The sequence below is a fragment of the Cyprinodon variegatus genome, unplaced genomic scaffold (assembly GCF_000732505.1).
Source record: "Cyprinodon variegatus isolate N-32 unplaced genomic scaffold, C_variegatus-1.0 Scaffold44, whole genome shotgun sequence".
NCBI classification, from domain to species: domain Eukaryota; kingdom Metazoa; phylum Chordata; class Actinopteri; order Cyprinodontiformes; family Cyprinodontidae; genus Cyprinodon; species Cyprinodon variegatus.
The window spans coordinates 192,751-211,772 of record NW_015150497.1 but is presented as its reverse complement, the minus strand read 5'-3'; the positions used below and the strand labels follow the sequence as shown (position 1 = coordinate 211,772).

Genomic DNA, 19,022 nt, shown 5'->3' with positions numbered 1-19,022 from the left:
GGATGGATGGATGGATGGATGGATGGATGGATGGATGGATGGATGGATGGATGGATGAATGGATGGATGGATTCCCTTTAAGCTGCACCAGTAATTATCCTTCTTCACAAGTGACAAAATCAAATTTGGAAATTTGTCCCACAAATCGTCAACAGCCATAGTCTATGTATAAATGTTATTATATTTCAAAAATAATTTATACACTACTTTTAACTCTATTATGTATTCTTTAATTCTTATAGTAATTCTTATATAATTATAACCATATCTATAATAGTTTCTCATATCTTAACTTTAAGTCTGTGTCCTGTGAGACTAGCTGTCTCTGGGTTGGCTGGCACAGCTATTTCTCAATCTTGCTAAATTACGAAAGACAAGAAGATATGTTGAATTTAATTTTGGCATTACATATTAATTTCTTGTAAAATTTGTGATAAACTTGAGATATATTTTATTGCGTTTTGCATATCCCAGTAAATCTGTTTAACTTTAAATCTGCAGCTGTTCCTACTTGTGTCTCTTTGCTCTGCTTAAAACAGATTTATGAACCTGTCTACTAATATAATGATGCCAGAGAAACTCTGAACATTTAAATATATCTAGAAACAGAAACAGAGCACAGTGTTTTAACTATTTTTTCTTAAGCTTCTTGCATTTTAATACTGACTTGTCTAAACTTACAATTTGTTGCTATTTTTGGCAGAAAAAGCTCGGTATGTCTAACAAACTGATTTTTCAGTGACATTTCTAATTTTTTTAAACCAACCTGTCTCCTAAATTGTACTTAAACATATATCAAGGTAGCTCGCTTTTAAAATTCGATGAGTGCTACTGTGTCTGTCTCTCCTCCAAACACATAGCTACAACGGACGCAGTTAATACCCCAATAATATTATGTCTCAAAGGGAAAAGATCCGATGATATTAGACCAATAGGCGGGACTCGGGAGCAGGGAAAGAGAGGAAAAAAAACTAGGGATGCACGATATTGGGATTTTGGCCGATATCCGATATGCCGATATTTTAAAACTCATGTAGCCGATAACCGATATCGATACTGATGTTAAAGCTGGACAAAAATAAGTAGTCATTGAAAATAGCAGTTTTGTTATCCATTTCTGACACTTTGAAAAATTATATACTCAAATATATTTTCATATGCTGATATCAAATTGATTTTTAAAAATGCGGTATCGATCTATTTTACTTTCAAAATCTCGTGAAATTTCATCGTTCTGTTACAAACTCTTGTGATATTTTGCAAATTCTTGTGAGATTTTGTTAGTAAAATGGATCGATACCGCGTCAATATATCAACATATAAAAATATGGCAAAATTTCGTGAATTTTCGGGGGATTTCGTAGTATAACGATGACATATAGCAATATTTCATTAGTAAAAGAGATTGATATGGTGTTTTTAAATGGCAATATATCAGCATATGAAGATATTGGGATATTTTAATGTAGCAATATTTTTTCCCTCGTCTTTAGAAGTTTTTAAGTCTGTAAAAAATAGGTTTTTAAGGAAGAAGAAGAAGTAGTATTTTTTTTTTCTTTTTTTTAGACTTTAGAAACTCAGAAGCTGATCAAATATCGGGTTAAATATCGGTGGGGTGGCCGATGTCCGATATTCAGTTTTAAGGCCGATACAGGCCGATACCGACAGGGGGCCGATTATATCGTGCATCCCTAAAAAAACACTGACGCAAAATGCTCAGAAGACAGATAGCTGCACCCAACTCTTTTAACTGGAGTTAGGTACATCTAAATTAGATGAGCTGGCTAAAGTAAATGAGGGGAAAGGGGAAAAAAGCAGAAATTATTGGTGGGGACTGCCTCCGCCAGGCCAAAGTTGGTGGGGACATGTCCACACTTGTTCTACAAATTGATAGCATAAATGTAACAAGTTGTGAGGTATGCACACTGATTGCTGTGCACATTTGAATACCACCTATGTGTAATAGTGTGCAGCTCTGCGCTGCAATGGAGGACCCGTCAATTTGGAAAATTAGCAGGGAATCTGAGAGTATTAAGCCTCACCAGACTGATTTACACCTTGGCTGGCGAGGCTAGCTATGTTCCTGGCGAGCGGCTCTTACCAGCCTAAATTCCCCTGCAGGTGTTAAACATAAGCAGTAATTCATTAAGTCTCTGCCTAAAGCAATTTTTAGGGAAAAAATAATTCTATGATTTTATTCCTAAAACTGAAATATTCTAGCCAACATGAAGAGCAATAACACTAACCATCCATCCATCCATCCATCCATCCATCCATTTTCTTACACGCTTGTCCCGAGTGGGGTCGCGAGGGGTGCTGGTGCCTATCTCCAGCAGTCAATGGGCGAGAGGCGGGGTACACCCTGGACAGGTCGCCAGTCCATCGCAGGGCTAACACTAACCATTTTGGATGTTATTGCTTATTGTTAAACTTTTGGCTACTCTTGTCTGTGTCTATTATCTACCTTGCTGCTCCTTTGTTGTTACTTACAGAGCTTTCAGTTTGTAAGGTTTAATGCAGTACTCACAGTATCTCTGGCAGAACTGAATTGTAATTTATAGGGCTTTTTTAGCTCATACTTTACTATTTAATTGTACTTTTCCCCCTACACTCAGTTCTTGACCTCTAACTCTTTCCTGCAGCATCTCGCCTCATTGAGAACATGGATGCCACTGTGGACCCTTGTGACAACTTCTATCAATATGCCTGTGGAGGATGGCTGAAAAAGAACATCATCCCAGAGACCAGCTCCAGATACAGCACATTCGACATCCTAAGAGACGACCTAGAGGTCATCCTCAAAGGTCTAAAACCTTCCTTATTCCATGCAATTAAATACAATTAGGGGACAGTATTGTATATTGACTCAAGTATTATCTTAAGTGACATATATAAAAAGATTATTTTAGAGTAGATCATTATAAAGCACTTAGCACATAATGATGCTCTTATGAAAGTCTTGGATATGTAACTTGAGAGTGTTGGATCTGTCACTGGATGAGTCATGCGACCCAGAGCATGGCTTTAAGTCAGTCTGAGCTCCCCTTAAGCATGAGAGCTAACTAAGCCAACATTTGTGTTAGGCAACACAACAGAAGTCACTGATACCTGGTCAAACATAGTTTTGGTTCTCTGATGAAATATTTAATCTAGTGGTGTGAATGCTGCGTGGCCTTTCACTCTAACTCCATGATTTCTTAATCTGCTGGTCCAAAGTGATCTAACATCAGTCTCCAAAACAAAGAAGCACACTGTTTATTTCTAGTGTCGCACGTTACTTCCAGGGGCACTAAACCTGTAAGTTACAGGTCTAGGGCCCCTAGTGGCTAATAATTAGTGTTGCTTAAATTGTAATAATTTTGAAGCTCATCAAATGTATTTTCATTCACACACTGGAATGCATACGGTATTGTTCAGTAGAGAGTTAATGATATTTTCAAGAGACGGTAAGCCACAAAAGGTAAATGGGTAATTCGGGATAGGGCTATTCGATCAAAGTTGAGAGCATGGGTGAAGCAAGCAATGTCTCTCAAGCGTATTGCTTCATTACTAAACATTTGCATGCATTTCACTAATACAATGACAAAAACCCTGATCTATGATGGTAGCTACTTAATTGTTGACATTTGTTACCTGCTTATGTTGTCTCAGACACCATTAACATACCTACCTTGGTGTGTGGAAGTGACGGGTAAATGGTTTTGATTTGAGTGAACAATGTGTCAGGATGTTGTGTAGTGTAAATGAAATAACCTATTAAGTCAGGGATTTTTATGATCATAGCTGGTGGGGTAAAGCAAAGCCATTTTTCTTTTTTAGCACCAATATTTTCTTTGTTTTCAGTCTCTTTACTAATCAAGCCCACTCCTATTTCTTTCAAACTTTTAACCGTATTGGGAGGTCACTGTGGTAGCTCTCCTTAATTTTTAAACGGTCAGACTGATCCCCTGAGATGTTGCTTTGATGCACTTGCAGATGCAGGAAGGGGATGTGGTGGTTACACACTGGTACAGTAATGATGCTGCATTTGATTGGGTAGAAAATAAAAAGCAGCCTGATTATCGGCTAGGTCAGCTTGACAGAAGAGCCCCTTTGGTATTATTTTGGCCTTGAAACTGAGAATGATTCTGAAGGGCTTGAGGAGGACTGGTGATCTATGTTATTGTACTGCTGCCAAATAAACAGGTTACTCAAAAAAAGAAGAAAAATGTTTTTAAAACCCTTTCTACAGCCCTTACACTCATCAGATTTTACAGTGTCGGCCTAATTTTAGTTTACTTAGACAACTTTTAGAGTTACTAGGCATATGTTAAAATGTACAGAACAGAGGTAGTCCTAGGTAAAGGATGTCAATCAAACGGCTAATGTGCTGATAAAAAAATCAAACCAATCAGCCTAATTTATGCATTTCAGTGTAGCAAGGTTGCTTCTCTAAAATGCTCTGACTAGAACCCTGGTTGGGATTCTTTTATGGGGGAATTGCAAAGAAAACCATCCCTGCATTTAACCCATCCCTTAGGGCGGTAGTTCCCACACATGGTTCCCTCAGGGCATGAGTCCCTGAGGAGGAGCTCAAGGCCGATATCGAAATGAGCAATGATTTTTAATACAAAAATGATTTTTAAAACTGTCCTCCAGAGACTGCAGTTCTACAGATATCATAAATGACATGACTGCCAGACTCCCATGGCAGCAGAAAGCACAATTTATGATATCAGTAAGTTTGCATTTCTACATGCAGTTAAGGGAGGTTTTTAATGCAAATTCTGCATTTGTGTGTGTGTGGTTCAAGAGTGTGTTTTTCTTTTTCTTTTAGCAGGCATTGGAGGCTTTTTGGTCCTTTAGATAGACAGAGAGGGTCACATTACTCTGAATCTGTTTGTGTGCTTTGTGGATTTATGGTTGTATTCATTTGTGTGAGGTCCATATTTTACCCAAGGTTGTCTGTGAGAAGGCCACTTGAGAGCTCAGCTGAAGGTACTAAAACTTTATGGAGGACAAACCCTCCATGAACAACAGAAAATCTTCATCTGCCATGAATGTACAAATTAAGTGGCAGTAATTTTTGTGTTATGAGGACTAAGGACAGTTTAAGGGGTAAGAAAAACCAATTAGGGAGTTGAAAATAAAAATGTAATAAAATGGATTGGAGAAGGCCTTGTTTTATTTTTTTTTCCCATGACGGCAAAGCATATGGTATGAGTTTTAAAATCTCATTCTATTAAAACATGATTATTTTTCATCCAAACACTTTATTGACGATAAAAAATGTTAAAATGGGATAATGAAATGTGGTATTTCTAGAAGTTTTGTTTGTACCTGAAATTCTACCCGACATTTTACAGTATATTTATCGAAAAAAGATTTCTAGTGAGGGTTCAGATATTTTCTGCAAAACTGCAAAAGTATTGATACCTACGGACCTTATCATGGCCGTAGTTTAAATAGAAAACACATACTTATAGTTTCTAATTTGATAGTATGTACAAAATACATAAAGGTTCTTTATTTTTCATATCATATTCAAACACGTAGACTTACAGTATTACAGAGTAACAACATATTTATATATGGTATCATGTATAAGTAGCAATGTTGTCCGATATGGTTTGTTCTTAGTTCGTCTTGTTAGCTGTTGTTTTTGCTATTTGTGTCATTTTTCTTCTGTGATTGCAGCATTTAGTTTTAGCTTGCAGGATTTTGTGTTTGCGTATTGTTTTGTTGGTTGTAGTGTTTTGCTTGTCTTTTTAGTTATTACAAATTTTTTTTTGCAGCATTTCTATTGCATTTGCTGTATGTGTTTGCATTTTTAGCAGTTTGTATCATGCATATGTTTCTAACTTGTTTTGCCATTTACTGTGAGTCTGCTGCTCATTTCTTTTTTGTTTGCATCATTTTTCTTTTGCGTTTGTTTTTTTGTTTTTGTGTGTTTTGGAGATGGCATCACAGATGTATTTGCAGCTCATTTTTTTGCCTGTGCTTCTAGACCTGTCAGCCACCGTACCAAACCCTTTGGAACTTTCCCACTACTTTTTTCCTTTACTTATCATCTGTTTTCCTTGGTATCCACGTTAACTAATGTTTTGCAGCTAATATAAGGCCTTAAAAAACCCATGTATATTTATTGAAACCAATTTCTCGTGGCAGATGGTTGGACTGCATTTTATGAAGCAGTATTAAGAAAAAAAGCCGTCTGAATATTAAATCACAACACACATGAAGAACTGTTTTATATTATTAACAACTTGAAATCAATTATCATTCCAATTCAAAATGGTTTCCTCAAAATTAGGTTTTGTACCAAACTAAAGATGTACAAATGTATTTAAGAAAAAATTTACATTTTCAGGGATGCACATACTTTAGTAAGAAACTGTAAGCCTTTCTTGCACTATGTGTTGCTTTAGAACTGCTATGGAGCTATTCTTTTCTGCCCTTGCTCCTACTTTTCAGTCCAGACACTCATAAAAGCTACAGACAGTGGTGTGGAAAAATGACAAAAAAGCAGATTTTTAGCAATAATACTATTGGCATTTACACCACCACTTAACTGTCATTTTACACAATTCTTTCTTTCTGCATTCCATTGCTTTTATAAATTTTTTGAAAGTAAGATGGGTTTTGAGATGAAAGATAAAAAATATGTGAAAATAAGATCCACCAAAGAGGAACAAAGTGCAAAGGTTGATGCTGTCGAACTGTTGCCTTAATTGCTCTAAATGCTGTGTCTACCACAGAAGGAAATGGAACTGTTCCCAATCATTCAACAGCTTGATCCCCACCAACCGTTAGTGTTGTGCTCATTCCTCTAGGCTGTGGAGCTCACCAGCCGGAGATGGAATGTCTCAGGCTGTACAGTAAACATGTGTGCAGGCTTACTCTGTCTGTGTGACTCCATGTAAAACTCAGTTTTAAGACATAAATTAAATAACCCGCATGTAATGTGCCGAATAACATGCAAGAAGATATAATACATGATGTTTTATTTTTTTTTTTGAATGAGTGATAGGTGACAAGTAGACGTATGACCCCTACTTTTAAACTTGACATCAAACATGCAACCTATGATCCCTGGGCTCATTACAGCAGTTTGAACATCACCACCCACTGATTGATGGATGTTTTTCCTATCAACAGCTGCATAAGTCTGAAAACACCTGGAAATTTTAGGGCTTTGGGCTACATTACAGCAGTAAAAAAAAGAGAAGCCTTCATGCTTGCATATTTTAAGTGTAGTAGTGTGGTTTACAGTTCTAAGTAAATACCTCAGATTGTTATTTGCTGTACTCAGAGGACTTAAGTGATTAATAGTGAGTTGTTTTTTTTTTCTTTCTTCCCTCATATTTTCTGTGCACAAGCTTTTAGTTTTTATTTTATATCCCACCACCCTCTTAGGTGTGCATACTGTGCAATAATTTACCCGATTGACCATGAGCATTCTAATGACTAATTAGTTTGCTTCTCGGAAGTAGAAAGCGGGAAGCATATCTGGCATGAGAGGATAAAAGGCTTTGTTAAAAAAAAAAAGAGCCGAGCTTAAGTTAAAAACTAGAGGAGAATGACAGATGGAGATGATAGGTGTTGAAATGTAACCTGCAAAAGAGAGGAGCAGCTTAGACATGAAGTGAGGATAAGTTCTGTTTCCAGGGGGATCAGCATGTAATGCTTTGAGGATGGGTCAAGCCATGTAAAACAGCATGTGGTTGTCATCTCCTTGCTATATCCCATGTATCAGAGAGGGCTCTACATGGACTGCTTAGTGCCTCCTTTATTTTTAAGCACACAAACAGATTCAGAGTTTACTTTTTTAAGTCTAAGTTTGATAACAATTTCTTGCTTGTGTTACAGTCCACAGTTTGGAAACTTGTGGATTTTTAGAGTCCCTTTTGGGGAAGTTTTGAAATTATATGTGATTCAACAATGAATGGCAACTGAAATTGAGAAATATCTTCCTTTATTGAAATAATTGCACAAGATCACTTAAAAAAAAAAAAAAAATCACCAAAAACATCTTTGCACAATATTGAGTTACAGGGTGATCGGATTGCAGATGTGCTTGTCAATGTTATGCATTACCAAGGACTTGTTCAGTAAATGTGTGAAAAAATATTCACACCCCTTGAACATTAGTTTTCTTTACAACCAGAAACGTCAGTGTGTTGCATTTCAATTTTAATTGATAGTATATTACAAAAAATGGTCTTTCACTGAACAAGAAATATTCAATTTCACTCAAAATATTTTCCAATTAAAAATCTAAAAATGTTTCAATACATTTGTATTGAGCCTTTTCCTAGATTACAGAAGAGCATTTCATTGCAAATGGAACTGCAGATCTTTAATGTCGGTTTTGTGCATATTTTGTTCATTCCTTCTTGTTAATAAGCTAATGCTCCGGTTGGATGGAGATTCTAAGCCACATTTAATGTCTCTCTCATCTTTACTGAAATGTGACCTTTGAGTTGTGTTGTCAACACATTTAATTTTGTTTCATTGTAGCTCTGGCTATATGTCAAAGCCATATGTCCTGCTTGAAAATGAACTGCTGGTCTGAGGAGTTGTACAGTGCATATATAATAGGATTGCAGGGTATTAAGAAAATCTATAATATGGGTTAAAGTGCTTCATATTACAATGTCTCTTGATAAATGAATAAATTATAAAGTTTTTACAGTGCTTCACTTTTTCAATTTAATTTATAGCCCCATTTAAAATTGTGTCAGATCAATTTCATTCCTGGGGATACTTTCTGGTTGTCTTTCTCTTCTGGGTTCAGAGCAAAAAATAGATGTATCAGCAAATACATCATTTTGCATATTTTGTACATCTCAGGAATGCTGGCTTTGGATAAGTGATTCCATGATGGGATGTATCTTCTAAGTATTTGGTTTATCATGCTGATGAAGCCCACTCAGCTCCCTGTATTCATGGGGAGTCTGTCTTTAACCAAACCACTTGCAACGATTTCCACTATTTATTTGAAATGCTGTGATGTTTTCTCACTTTCAAGACTCTGACACTGTGACAACAGTTGCACTAAAACTGCTTTGTGGGTAAAAGGACCTTTGTGTTATCTGCAGCATGACATCCTGATTTGTATGGATGTTATAAAGCTTGGAGTATGCTGGTCTTGGCGTATGCTAACTGGACCGAAAAAGCTGCCATAGCATGGCAGGTAAAACAAATAATAAAAAATATGGCCCCCCTTTAGCACCTTGCAGCATCCTCTATTGCCCTATGGCAATCTCTGGCACTGTGTGACATCCTCTGGCATCCTGCATCATCCTTTGCAATCCTCATTTAGGGCAAAGTGTTACATATTACCGTTGGAAATAATATCAATAAAGCATGATTATTTAAAAGTATTTACAGACTAATAGGCATATATGACAAACTATTTGCCCTAAAACAGCAACAGCAGTGCGACAGTGGCTGTGACAGCATGCTGGCCACCTTCGTGACACCTTGTGACATAAATATGTCACTGCAGGTGCTGTGAGATTTCACCACAAGTGGCACTTGTAGCTACAGCTGCCATAAACTTAGTTAAGCCATTCTAACTGAGGTTTCTACCATAACATTTGTAAGATGTTCACAAAGTATTAATACTTTAACGGGTACCGTAGCCTTATCTACTTACCATATCTTCTCTTCCACTGCCATGGCTGTACTGGGCATTTATTTACACAAAAGATTATTAATGGGGTAATTCATACACAGAAAGGTACAGCAGAAGCATGATATGAATGCTAAAAACAGCAATATCTGTTTTTAAGATTTCTGATCTCAATAAAGGTCATTACCTGTACACATTCCAGTGACTATTAGTTTGTTTGATAAGTGTGTTAATGAGCTTCAGCAGCTGCAGAAGTATGTTAGAGGTGTACATTCTTCTTCTAAAACTGACCTTCAGTATCATTTTCATGTGAATTAGCTTCTTAGCTTTGCTATAACATTATTAATATATCAACCTGAATTCTGGAGGCTTTATTTTGGCTCTTGATTTTTTTCACATGTTGTGCATCTAAAAGTCGGTCGTGTTTTACAGCTTACCTCCAGGAGGTTTATTCTTGACAGTCATCCTGAACTGCCTCAAACACCTCATTTGTTGTACAGGGTTGAAACACATTTGCATAATATGAGACAGAAACTAAAATTATGCATTTCACCCAGATAAGATGCTCTAAAGCAATGTATGAGACACTGCTTAACATTATGTATGTAAAATACTCTGTTAGACATTATGAAACTGTAGTAATGGCAATTCTAAAATAGCATCTAAAACTGTTTCGGCACAGAATTTGTAATTTGACAAGACAATGTAAGCTTTAACATAAATAGCAGAGAGCAGATATAGCAGCTTCTTTTGAATATTCAGCCTAAAGTATCAATATGACTTGTCTAGATTCAGATTTTTTGCAGTGAGCATAAGATTTTTAATATCCCCTTTACTCAGATCCCACCATCCCTGGATTTAAGTACTCCAAACGGACTGAAATAATCTATTTATTTTCTATACCTCTTATGAAGAATGACGCCTTTCTCCAGTGCTTATTAGGCAGGAGACAGAGTACACCCTGAAGAGATTAACAGTCCATCACTGGGCAAAAACAAAGGCATCTCATAGAAACAATTATATACTCATATAGACTTAATCCTGTTGATGATCTATTTGATTTAATCTGACATCCATATGTTTGGATGGTTGGAAAAGCCTGTACATGAAGGAATGGTTAGGAATCCAACCGCAGACCTTCGTGCTGCAATGCAACTGTGTTTACAACTATATCACCATGTGGCCTACGGAAAGTATCCTAATAATCGATATATTGCTGGGTGAAATGTTGCTGGAAACCTTTCAAATAACAACTATAAAGGGTCAATAGAGTTTATGGCATTAATTAGATGTAAAATAAGACAAAAAGGGTTAGGTTTGAGATTAACTGACCCATCCCTGTTAATAAAGTGTTTTGAGTAGAGAGACGTGAATGTTTAGCAGTGCCTCCTAAAGCCAGGCTGGGAAGGGCTTTCAAAGAGGGACCCGATTACAGAAGAATTTGCCTTGCATTTTCCATTTGAAAACTCCAAGAACTATAATCAGCCCAGCTTACTGAGGAGTCGTGTGTGTGTTTGAGTGTGAGTGTGTACATAAATCCTTAGAGGTATTTCAAGGATAAATATTTATAAATCAAACCACTAAATATAGTGGATTCCCTTCTTTTAGGACTTTTGTAACTTAAATATTTAATTAATTTATCAAGATGCATAGTTATTATTTACTTATTTTTTTAACACTATATAAGAAAGGACAATATAAAATGTATCATTAACAAGAACAAACTGAAATCTGTTGGTGAAATGAGATTAAATCCAGCTTAATGCTCTTCTCTTAATTCATACAGCATGTTTAAAACTTTCTTAAATTTTTTTTGATCAACTGTATGAAATGCAGCTCTGAGATCTAACAGGACAAGTATAGACAGGTCATAAATCTGACGCCAGGAGAATATCGTTTGTGACTTTTATCAGTGCTGTTTTCACTTGTGGTATAATGAGCTCTAAAACCTGACTGAAACTTTTTAGAAAGGTCATTATGGTGTAAATGCTCAGAAGATTGATAAGCAACTATTTTTCTGAAGAATTTTTGATTAAAAAAGTAAAATTAGATATAGGTCTTTAACTGACTAAGTCATTTGGATTGAGATAAGTTTTCTCAAGTAATGATTTAATTATAGCTACCATAAAACCCTACTGTATGCATCCCCATATTAGGGATAGATTAATCATATTTATTGATGCTGGAAATGAATAGGGAATAGTTTCTTAGACAGTTTAGTTTGAAGTGGATCTAACATACAACCCTAGGGCTTAGATCAAGATAAAAAATGTGATACCTTAGGAAGCTCAAGTAGATCAAAAGAGTCCAAACACAGTTCAAATTCTCTAATTACTTCATTTACTGCCTCCCTTTCTACAATGGCCTTATCTTTAATAGAAACATATTTCTAAAGGTATCATGAACCGGGACAGATTGACCCAGTATTCAAGGTGAGACAGTCAGTTGGAAAGTTCAAAGGTTTATTAAAATAAAAACATAAACAGACAGAACAGAAGCACTTTGCTGTGGATCTGTGGCTTGCGGCGGCTGCAGGAGGGGGACGGGGCACAGCCCATTCACTGACACTGACACAACCATCTGACAGAAGATGATAATATCAGTGAGACACTCACCTGGTTTCAAAGTTCAGTCCATCTCCTTAGAAAGGGGTGTGATCAAGCCGATAGGGTGACAACCAGATGCGGCATGCGTCGCCCAGAGTGTCCCTGATGCTGCAGCCCTGGAGAAAATACAGGAAGCCGATCCAGGTGAAGGGAAGACAGACCAGGCAGGAACAGACCAGGAATCAATGAGTCCACAGCTGATCACAAGTTTGATAACACCTCGGAAAAAAAGAAGAAAAAAAGAGAAAAAATAAACTAAGCAGGGTGAGTGGAGGGGGCTCAGAACTGGACACATATCCTTGAAACCCGAAACAGATCCGAAAGCACCCTAAAACACACAAACACAGAACCCTGCATGACAAAACCGAGCCGAAAACAAACCAAAAAAAAAACCCTATCCTACTGACTGTCCCTCAATAGGTCATTTTGAGGCCAGATAATGTTGTCAAAAATCAGGCATAAACAAACAGACAGCAAACAATGATCTGGCCCCGATAGCTCAGGCTGAACCGAATATACACACATTTGTCAACACTTGTGTATACAAAATGACAAAATAAATCTGTCTAAGTCTAATAATTACATCCACATGTTTTTATCTTTGTAAGGGAAGGTGTTAAGGTAAGGGCACAAGTTTGGTTTTGGCCATACAAATGAAGGGAAATAAATGGAAAACAATGAAAAGTCCCATAAGGGTAGTGAAATATAACATGGGCGTCTGTGTGTGTGTTACACTTTTAGGGTTAAGCCTTTGCCGTGGTTAAACATAAGGATTTTGTGGTTGTAATCCAATCTCACATACACATTATGATTCCTTACAATTAGTGAGTGGACATTGTATGCATGGCACTGAACCGAAACTGAACTGTAATGAAGAATTTGGAATGTGTGTAGGAAGTGTACATATATTATAAAGTGAGCTGCATTCATCCATGGAAAAAAAAGGTGATTTGAAGACTTTGCCTTTTTCAAGAAACTGACACAATTTTCCTCCATTCTAATGAAATGTGTAAGATGCTTTGGTCAAACTGTACCAGTATTAGATTACCAAAGCCTTCCTATCAACTCGGTTTTATAGCTCTTTTTGCATCATATTCAAAATGGTGCATAGGGAGACACTTGATTCCTTTCCCCATTTTTGCTGTTTTAATTATGCATGCAACGGCATTTGCTGTTAGATATGACCTATATAAAGGCTTAAAGCAGCGTGCTAATTGGCTAATAATTTTCTCTTAAATTCTGATAAAAATACTATGACATTACTGTTCAAAAAACTTAATTGGAAATAAGGAAAACAGATTCAAATAAAAGTGTGACTCAATCAAAATGAAATGTATCCTTGCAGGGAGAAACCCATATCAAATTATCTGTACGCCTAGTGACACCAAGTACACAACAAAATGTATTTAAGGGGTGAAAAGTCTGTTTTACATGAAATGTTCCCCTTTAATTTGTGTTTTTTAATGCTACATTTGTATAGCAAATGTCTTTTACAGTTTGGATTAAACTCAAAATTGTGAAATTATAAAGGAAAGTCATTTGAAATTATAATTTTGTCATGTCTTAATAGAAAATGATCTATGAGATTAATTTATAAGATAAAATCAGCCAAATAAAAAGTATTAGTATAACAGTAAGTATACTCCCAAATCACTGTGTAATGTCAAATGTAATTAATTTACATGAAGAAAAATGTAATCATATCAAACAGATTCAGGTGCATTTTCATAAGTTGTTAGAATGCAGAGCAATCAAGTTCTGTTTATGCTAGTTTAAGGAACTACTGTATAACAGTTTTTTTTTTCTTGTAAAGGTATAGAGGATGATCTTTTATTTCTGGGTGGATGATCTAAATAAGTGGTCCTCTTTATTGTCATTTATTCTGGTGATATGTTTACGTGCTTGCCCTGTTAGCTATCTTTTTCTGTGCATACGTGTGGTGAGCTACGGTTTCAGACTGTCATTGAAGCTCACATTTCTGACCGTGGTTCTTTAAAAATGTCTACGAAGTGTATGAGAAGAAAAGAAAGGCCTCAGAAGAGGCAGACATATGCCAAAATGCTTTGCACGGAGAGTTCTCCTTGCAAAGCATTATGGGATTTGCTGTCACAGCGGCCCACTGTCGCCATAGGCTGTCGCTAACCGACAGCGGCGACTAATACCAAAGATTGTGCAGGCACCACACAGAGGAGGAGGAGTTAGGTGACCAACAGGGCAAAAAGCAGTGATCATCTGTCCGAATGGTCAGTTAACTGAGTGTGCTATAAAGTCCACTATATAGTTACTGCTGTATGCGGACACAGTAAGCTCGTATGAGCTATGAGAACAGCACATTTTAAACAGAGCATGCGCAAGGTGAAATGGGCTTCTGCATGCTCTTGCATGCACAATTTTTTTAAAGTTAAGAGAGCTGTCCTGCACAATACCTTTAAGTGTGCTGTCTGATAGTGCTAGAACATTTATTAGTTTTTTTTCTCTCTTTTTTTTTTATCGTGCATTCACACCAAATGACAAATATGTTACCGAAGCAAGTGTTTTACTCGTTATCCCTATGTAGAGATACATTTAAGAGCAACGTGATGCAAGGGAAGAATTTCTAGCAATACAAACAGTGTAATGAACCCAAATTAAGTGAAGTGAAAACAAAGCAAAAGTTATGATGGACAAGAAGTGAATTTCGACAGAATTTATAAATCGTACCAATAATGGACTGGATGTGCATTGGTTGAAGGAGCCCAGCGGAGACTCCTTCCTTGAGATTTCTTTCAATCCAAATGGAAAATAGAACAAGTAATGTTCACTCAGTAAAATCCAGATCCGTCACATTTAGTTGAAACTAACAAGAAGAGGATAAAAGTATCTTCTATTTGATGATGTAGAGAAGCAAGTGAAGCGTTTTCCCCATTTTGCAACATTCAGTATACAAACAGAAATAATTAATTTTTTTGCTGCTGAAGTAGACATTTCAAAGCTATGATTACAGAATCATGCTCTCCATCTAGTTTCATATGTATTAAAATATTCCTGTCTCCAAAATTCTATTATGCTGGTTGCCCTAAGTGGTTACTATTAAGCTTACAGTAGTTAATGACTCAGTCCAACTGTTTTACCTCATTGCCATCTAGTTCATAATACTCAGTCACTGGCATTCTGTCGGCTAAAGTAATTTTCCAAAAAGTATTTCTGATTATTTGTGTTTTTGAATAACAGTTACCTTCTTAGGTTTCAAAGTACTGTACTTCAATCCACAATATATCCATCTATATACTTTAAACATAAAATATGAGTAGCTGCGGAAGTAAAAAGCGAATAACAGTCTCCATTGCAAAACATTGCTGAAGCAAAAGAGGCATATATTGCTGTATTTTACTGTCCAACATGATGGTTCTTGCTCCATAGGGACCTGAAAAGATTTTAATTATCTCTAAATGACAAATTGACTTTTCCATTACACCTTGTTTTGTTTTTAGGGCAGGGTTTTAAAAGAAGATTGGATAAAATGCATCATAACTGTTTCCCTGTCAAATTATCCCTCTATGTTGCTATCGTTTCAGCTAGAGGTTTGGCTTCCTTGTCTTTGTTTTTTTTTGATCGAAACTCAAAGTGATGTGACTGATGTCCTTTTGGACTCCGGGGAGAGTTCCTATTCGCCCCCCTCTGTAATTTAAGATCCATTCTCTTTCCTGTATTGATCCTAGTGCTGCTTTGAGATGAAGAGTGTGTGTGATAGTGTGTATTGGTTGATGCAACATTTGAGATAACGCTGGGTTACAAACAGTGGTGATGCCATGTTTAGAGTGATGAAGGCTTGCCAAAGTCAAAGGGTTGTTCTATCTACAAAATAACCCATTTCATTCATTAAAACCTCTTAAAAGGTTTACGTTTTTCTTGTTTTCTCTGTAAGACACATAGGCAGTTATATGCCTGACTTAATTGGTTTTGTTTGTTTATGATTATATCTGCACTTAACGTTTAAAAAAGGGGGAAAAAAGAGAAAGGCAGTACATTCTCTTTTAGATTAAGCAATCTTTTTTTTTTTGTGACAGTGTCCTGTCTGGCAATGTGGCAATAAGAATAATTGTCTTGATGCCAAAAAGAGCCCAACAGTTATTGCTTTCACATGTGGAGCAGTACAGCTATCGCCATAGTGTTCCGCTTGATTTATGCATATAAATTACTTTATTATAATTCATGCAGGGAGATTTACAGATTTTATGAACCCTTGTCACCAGAGGAAGTAATCGTTAACAAAAACTCTCGAACATGTGCTATGGCTAATGATAGACTTTACAAAGTTATAATTGATCAATCAATGTCATAATTAAACTGGGGGATTTGGTAAAAGTTCTTAATCATATACATGGTAAAATGTATTTCTTGAAGCAAGAATAATTTCGATTTATAAGGCAGGTATATTAGGGGATTATTAATCACTAATGATTTAAATAACAGAAAATTATTTGTAAAAGGGCTATAATTATAAAATATGAATAGCATTTAACCAGCCAGCCATTTTACCAGTGGTTAATCAGAATGGGTATGTTACCGGCCACAGACATTTGGAAGTTTAGTGGATATTACTGTCAGGGCTTGTTTAGAATTAAGTCTGTTTTGTTAATTTGGTGCATTTACAAACAGGCCCTTTGGCTTTTCATAGCTTCTGTAATCAAAATTGTTCGCTGACCTTCAGCCTTAACCTGTAGGTGAAGTTGTGGACCTGCTTGGTAGTCACATCAGACTAGAGCAAATTATTATCCATGCAGACTCTAAACCAGGGATTGACAATTCCTGTCCCTAAGGCCTGGAGTGTCTTGACATGTGTCCCTGCTTTCACACATTTTAATCCAACAATTTGATGATTAATGATCAGTCAATTCAGCTATTTGGTTCAAGTGTGCTTTATCAAAGAATTACAAAATGCTGCAAGAATTCAGCCTTCAGCCAAGTTCACCTCCATGTTGCATTTTATATATGTATGGGGTTTAGAGTGCATGCTAAATGAGTCAGTCAGTCAGTTAGTTAGTTAGTTAGTTAGTTAGCTAGTTAGTTAGGGCTCACCCGTGCTGCCATTTTACATACTGGAGCTGAAACTGGATAAAAATTATTTTAAGAACTGAACACAAACAAGTTGGAAGACTAACATTTGACTGTGAAAGTTATCGGTCATATAAATCATGGCATAAACAAAACTGACTCTAATGAAAGGGAAACTGTCATTTTGCTCAGTTCTTCTGAAAATGTCACGTCACGTATCCAGAAGTTGTTGACGTTTTTGGGTGGCTCACATTACATTTTTAGAAAAAAGGGCAAAAGTCTTGTTGTCTTTTTGTATCTAAAATGTTAACCTGGATTATCTGTTTGATTTATGGAATTTTAAACCTTAAAGTTTCATATGTGAGTTGCCTAAACCACTACAGACAACAATAAAGGTGGTTTATTTATCTTGACAGTAATTAATAGAATTACAGTTTTTATAAACACTCATAGCGCTGGTGCACTTGCATGCACGTTAAAGGAATAAACATTATGAAATTTCGAACAAAATGCAGCAGATATTTTTTCTTTCTTTTAACCTGTCTTGAACAATAACTGGTACAACCATAGGTTCAATCATTTACATACATTTTGCATGTATTGGAAGTTTATTATAATGCAAAAAGACTTGAAAGAGATTTGCATTATGTATAATTCATGACAGTTTTTATAATGAATTCAAATGGCTAATGATTAAAATTCACAAAAGGTCTCCATGCTGCATTAGAGACAGAATAAAGAACCTAGAAGTATAAAAAGACCCAAAACAAATCAGTTTTTATCCAAGGTTGAGGAACAAAATAGAAGCAACAAAAATATGTTTTGTGACACCATTATGTAAAGTTATTCCAATCTGTTGCTCTAATCATAACAATGGATTATGGGTTCATAGGAACTGGCATAAGGCCTGTTAAGTGACTTGGTGAGAATTGTAATTGAAAGATAGTGATGAAACAGATTTCTTTCAAAGCAGCTTTTGGGCTTTAGTTGTATTATGGCCTCAATTTTCATAACATCTGTTTAAATTCCATCAAAAGGCACCCAAATACTTGCAGGTAGCGATAATATGGCAATATCTATTTTAAATTCCAAAGAAGGGGGAAAACATTTTTTTTATACAAGATAAACCTGTGATAAGATCTAGCAGCTGAATTTTTTGTTTTCTCTGACACCATTTAGCCTGTCTTGGATGACCTGTTATTAACTGCGGCCTAGACAGGTGGAAAAAAAAAACTTGTGTTGTGCTTTCCAGTGTATAAAGTGATTATGGGGATGCACAAATTTAGGTTCCAAATAATACTTTTAATTTATATCCTGATATCCAGTCCACACATAGAAGCTATAATAATTAACAGTGAAGCAATGTCTGATTTTAATAATTAATTTAATTAATTAATTAATTAAAGTCAACAACCTTTAAGGTTGAAAATTCAATTTTTAAGTACCGTATTTTCACGACTATAAGGCGCACCTAAACGTCTTTTTTTCCCCTCAAAATGTGGGGTGCGCCCTATGGTGCGGTGCGCCCTATGGTGCGGTGCGCCCTATCTGCGGACGTTGTTGAGACCACCATGAGTATGTGAGAACCTTAAAGGGGGAAGTGTGGGCGTGGCTTGTGTATAAAAGAACAGGTATGTGCTCTATGCAGAAAATTGTTGTCTTAACACATCCTGAAATTGGCAAAGAGACACGCCTATGAAGCCCAGTTTAAACTGAAGGCTATCAAATCGAGCAGCTGCGAGAGAATTCAATATAAATGAATCGAT

General features: G+C 36.2%; 1 protein-coding gene across 1 annotated transcript in view; it reads left to right on the top strand.

Annotated features, from left to right (window-relative positions):
* Nucleotides 1-19,022, top strand: part of mme (membrane metallo-endopeptidase) — a 63,003-nt gene that overhangs the window by 16,570 nt on the left and 27,411 nt on the right. The window contains exon 4 of the mRNA XM_015370219.1: nt 2,643-2,804. Within this exon, the coding sequence (XP_015225705.1) occupies nt 2,643-2,804 (162 nt within the window). The remainder of the gene's footprint in view (nt 1-2,642; nt 2,805-19,022) is intronic.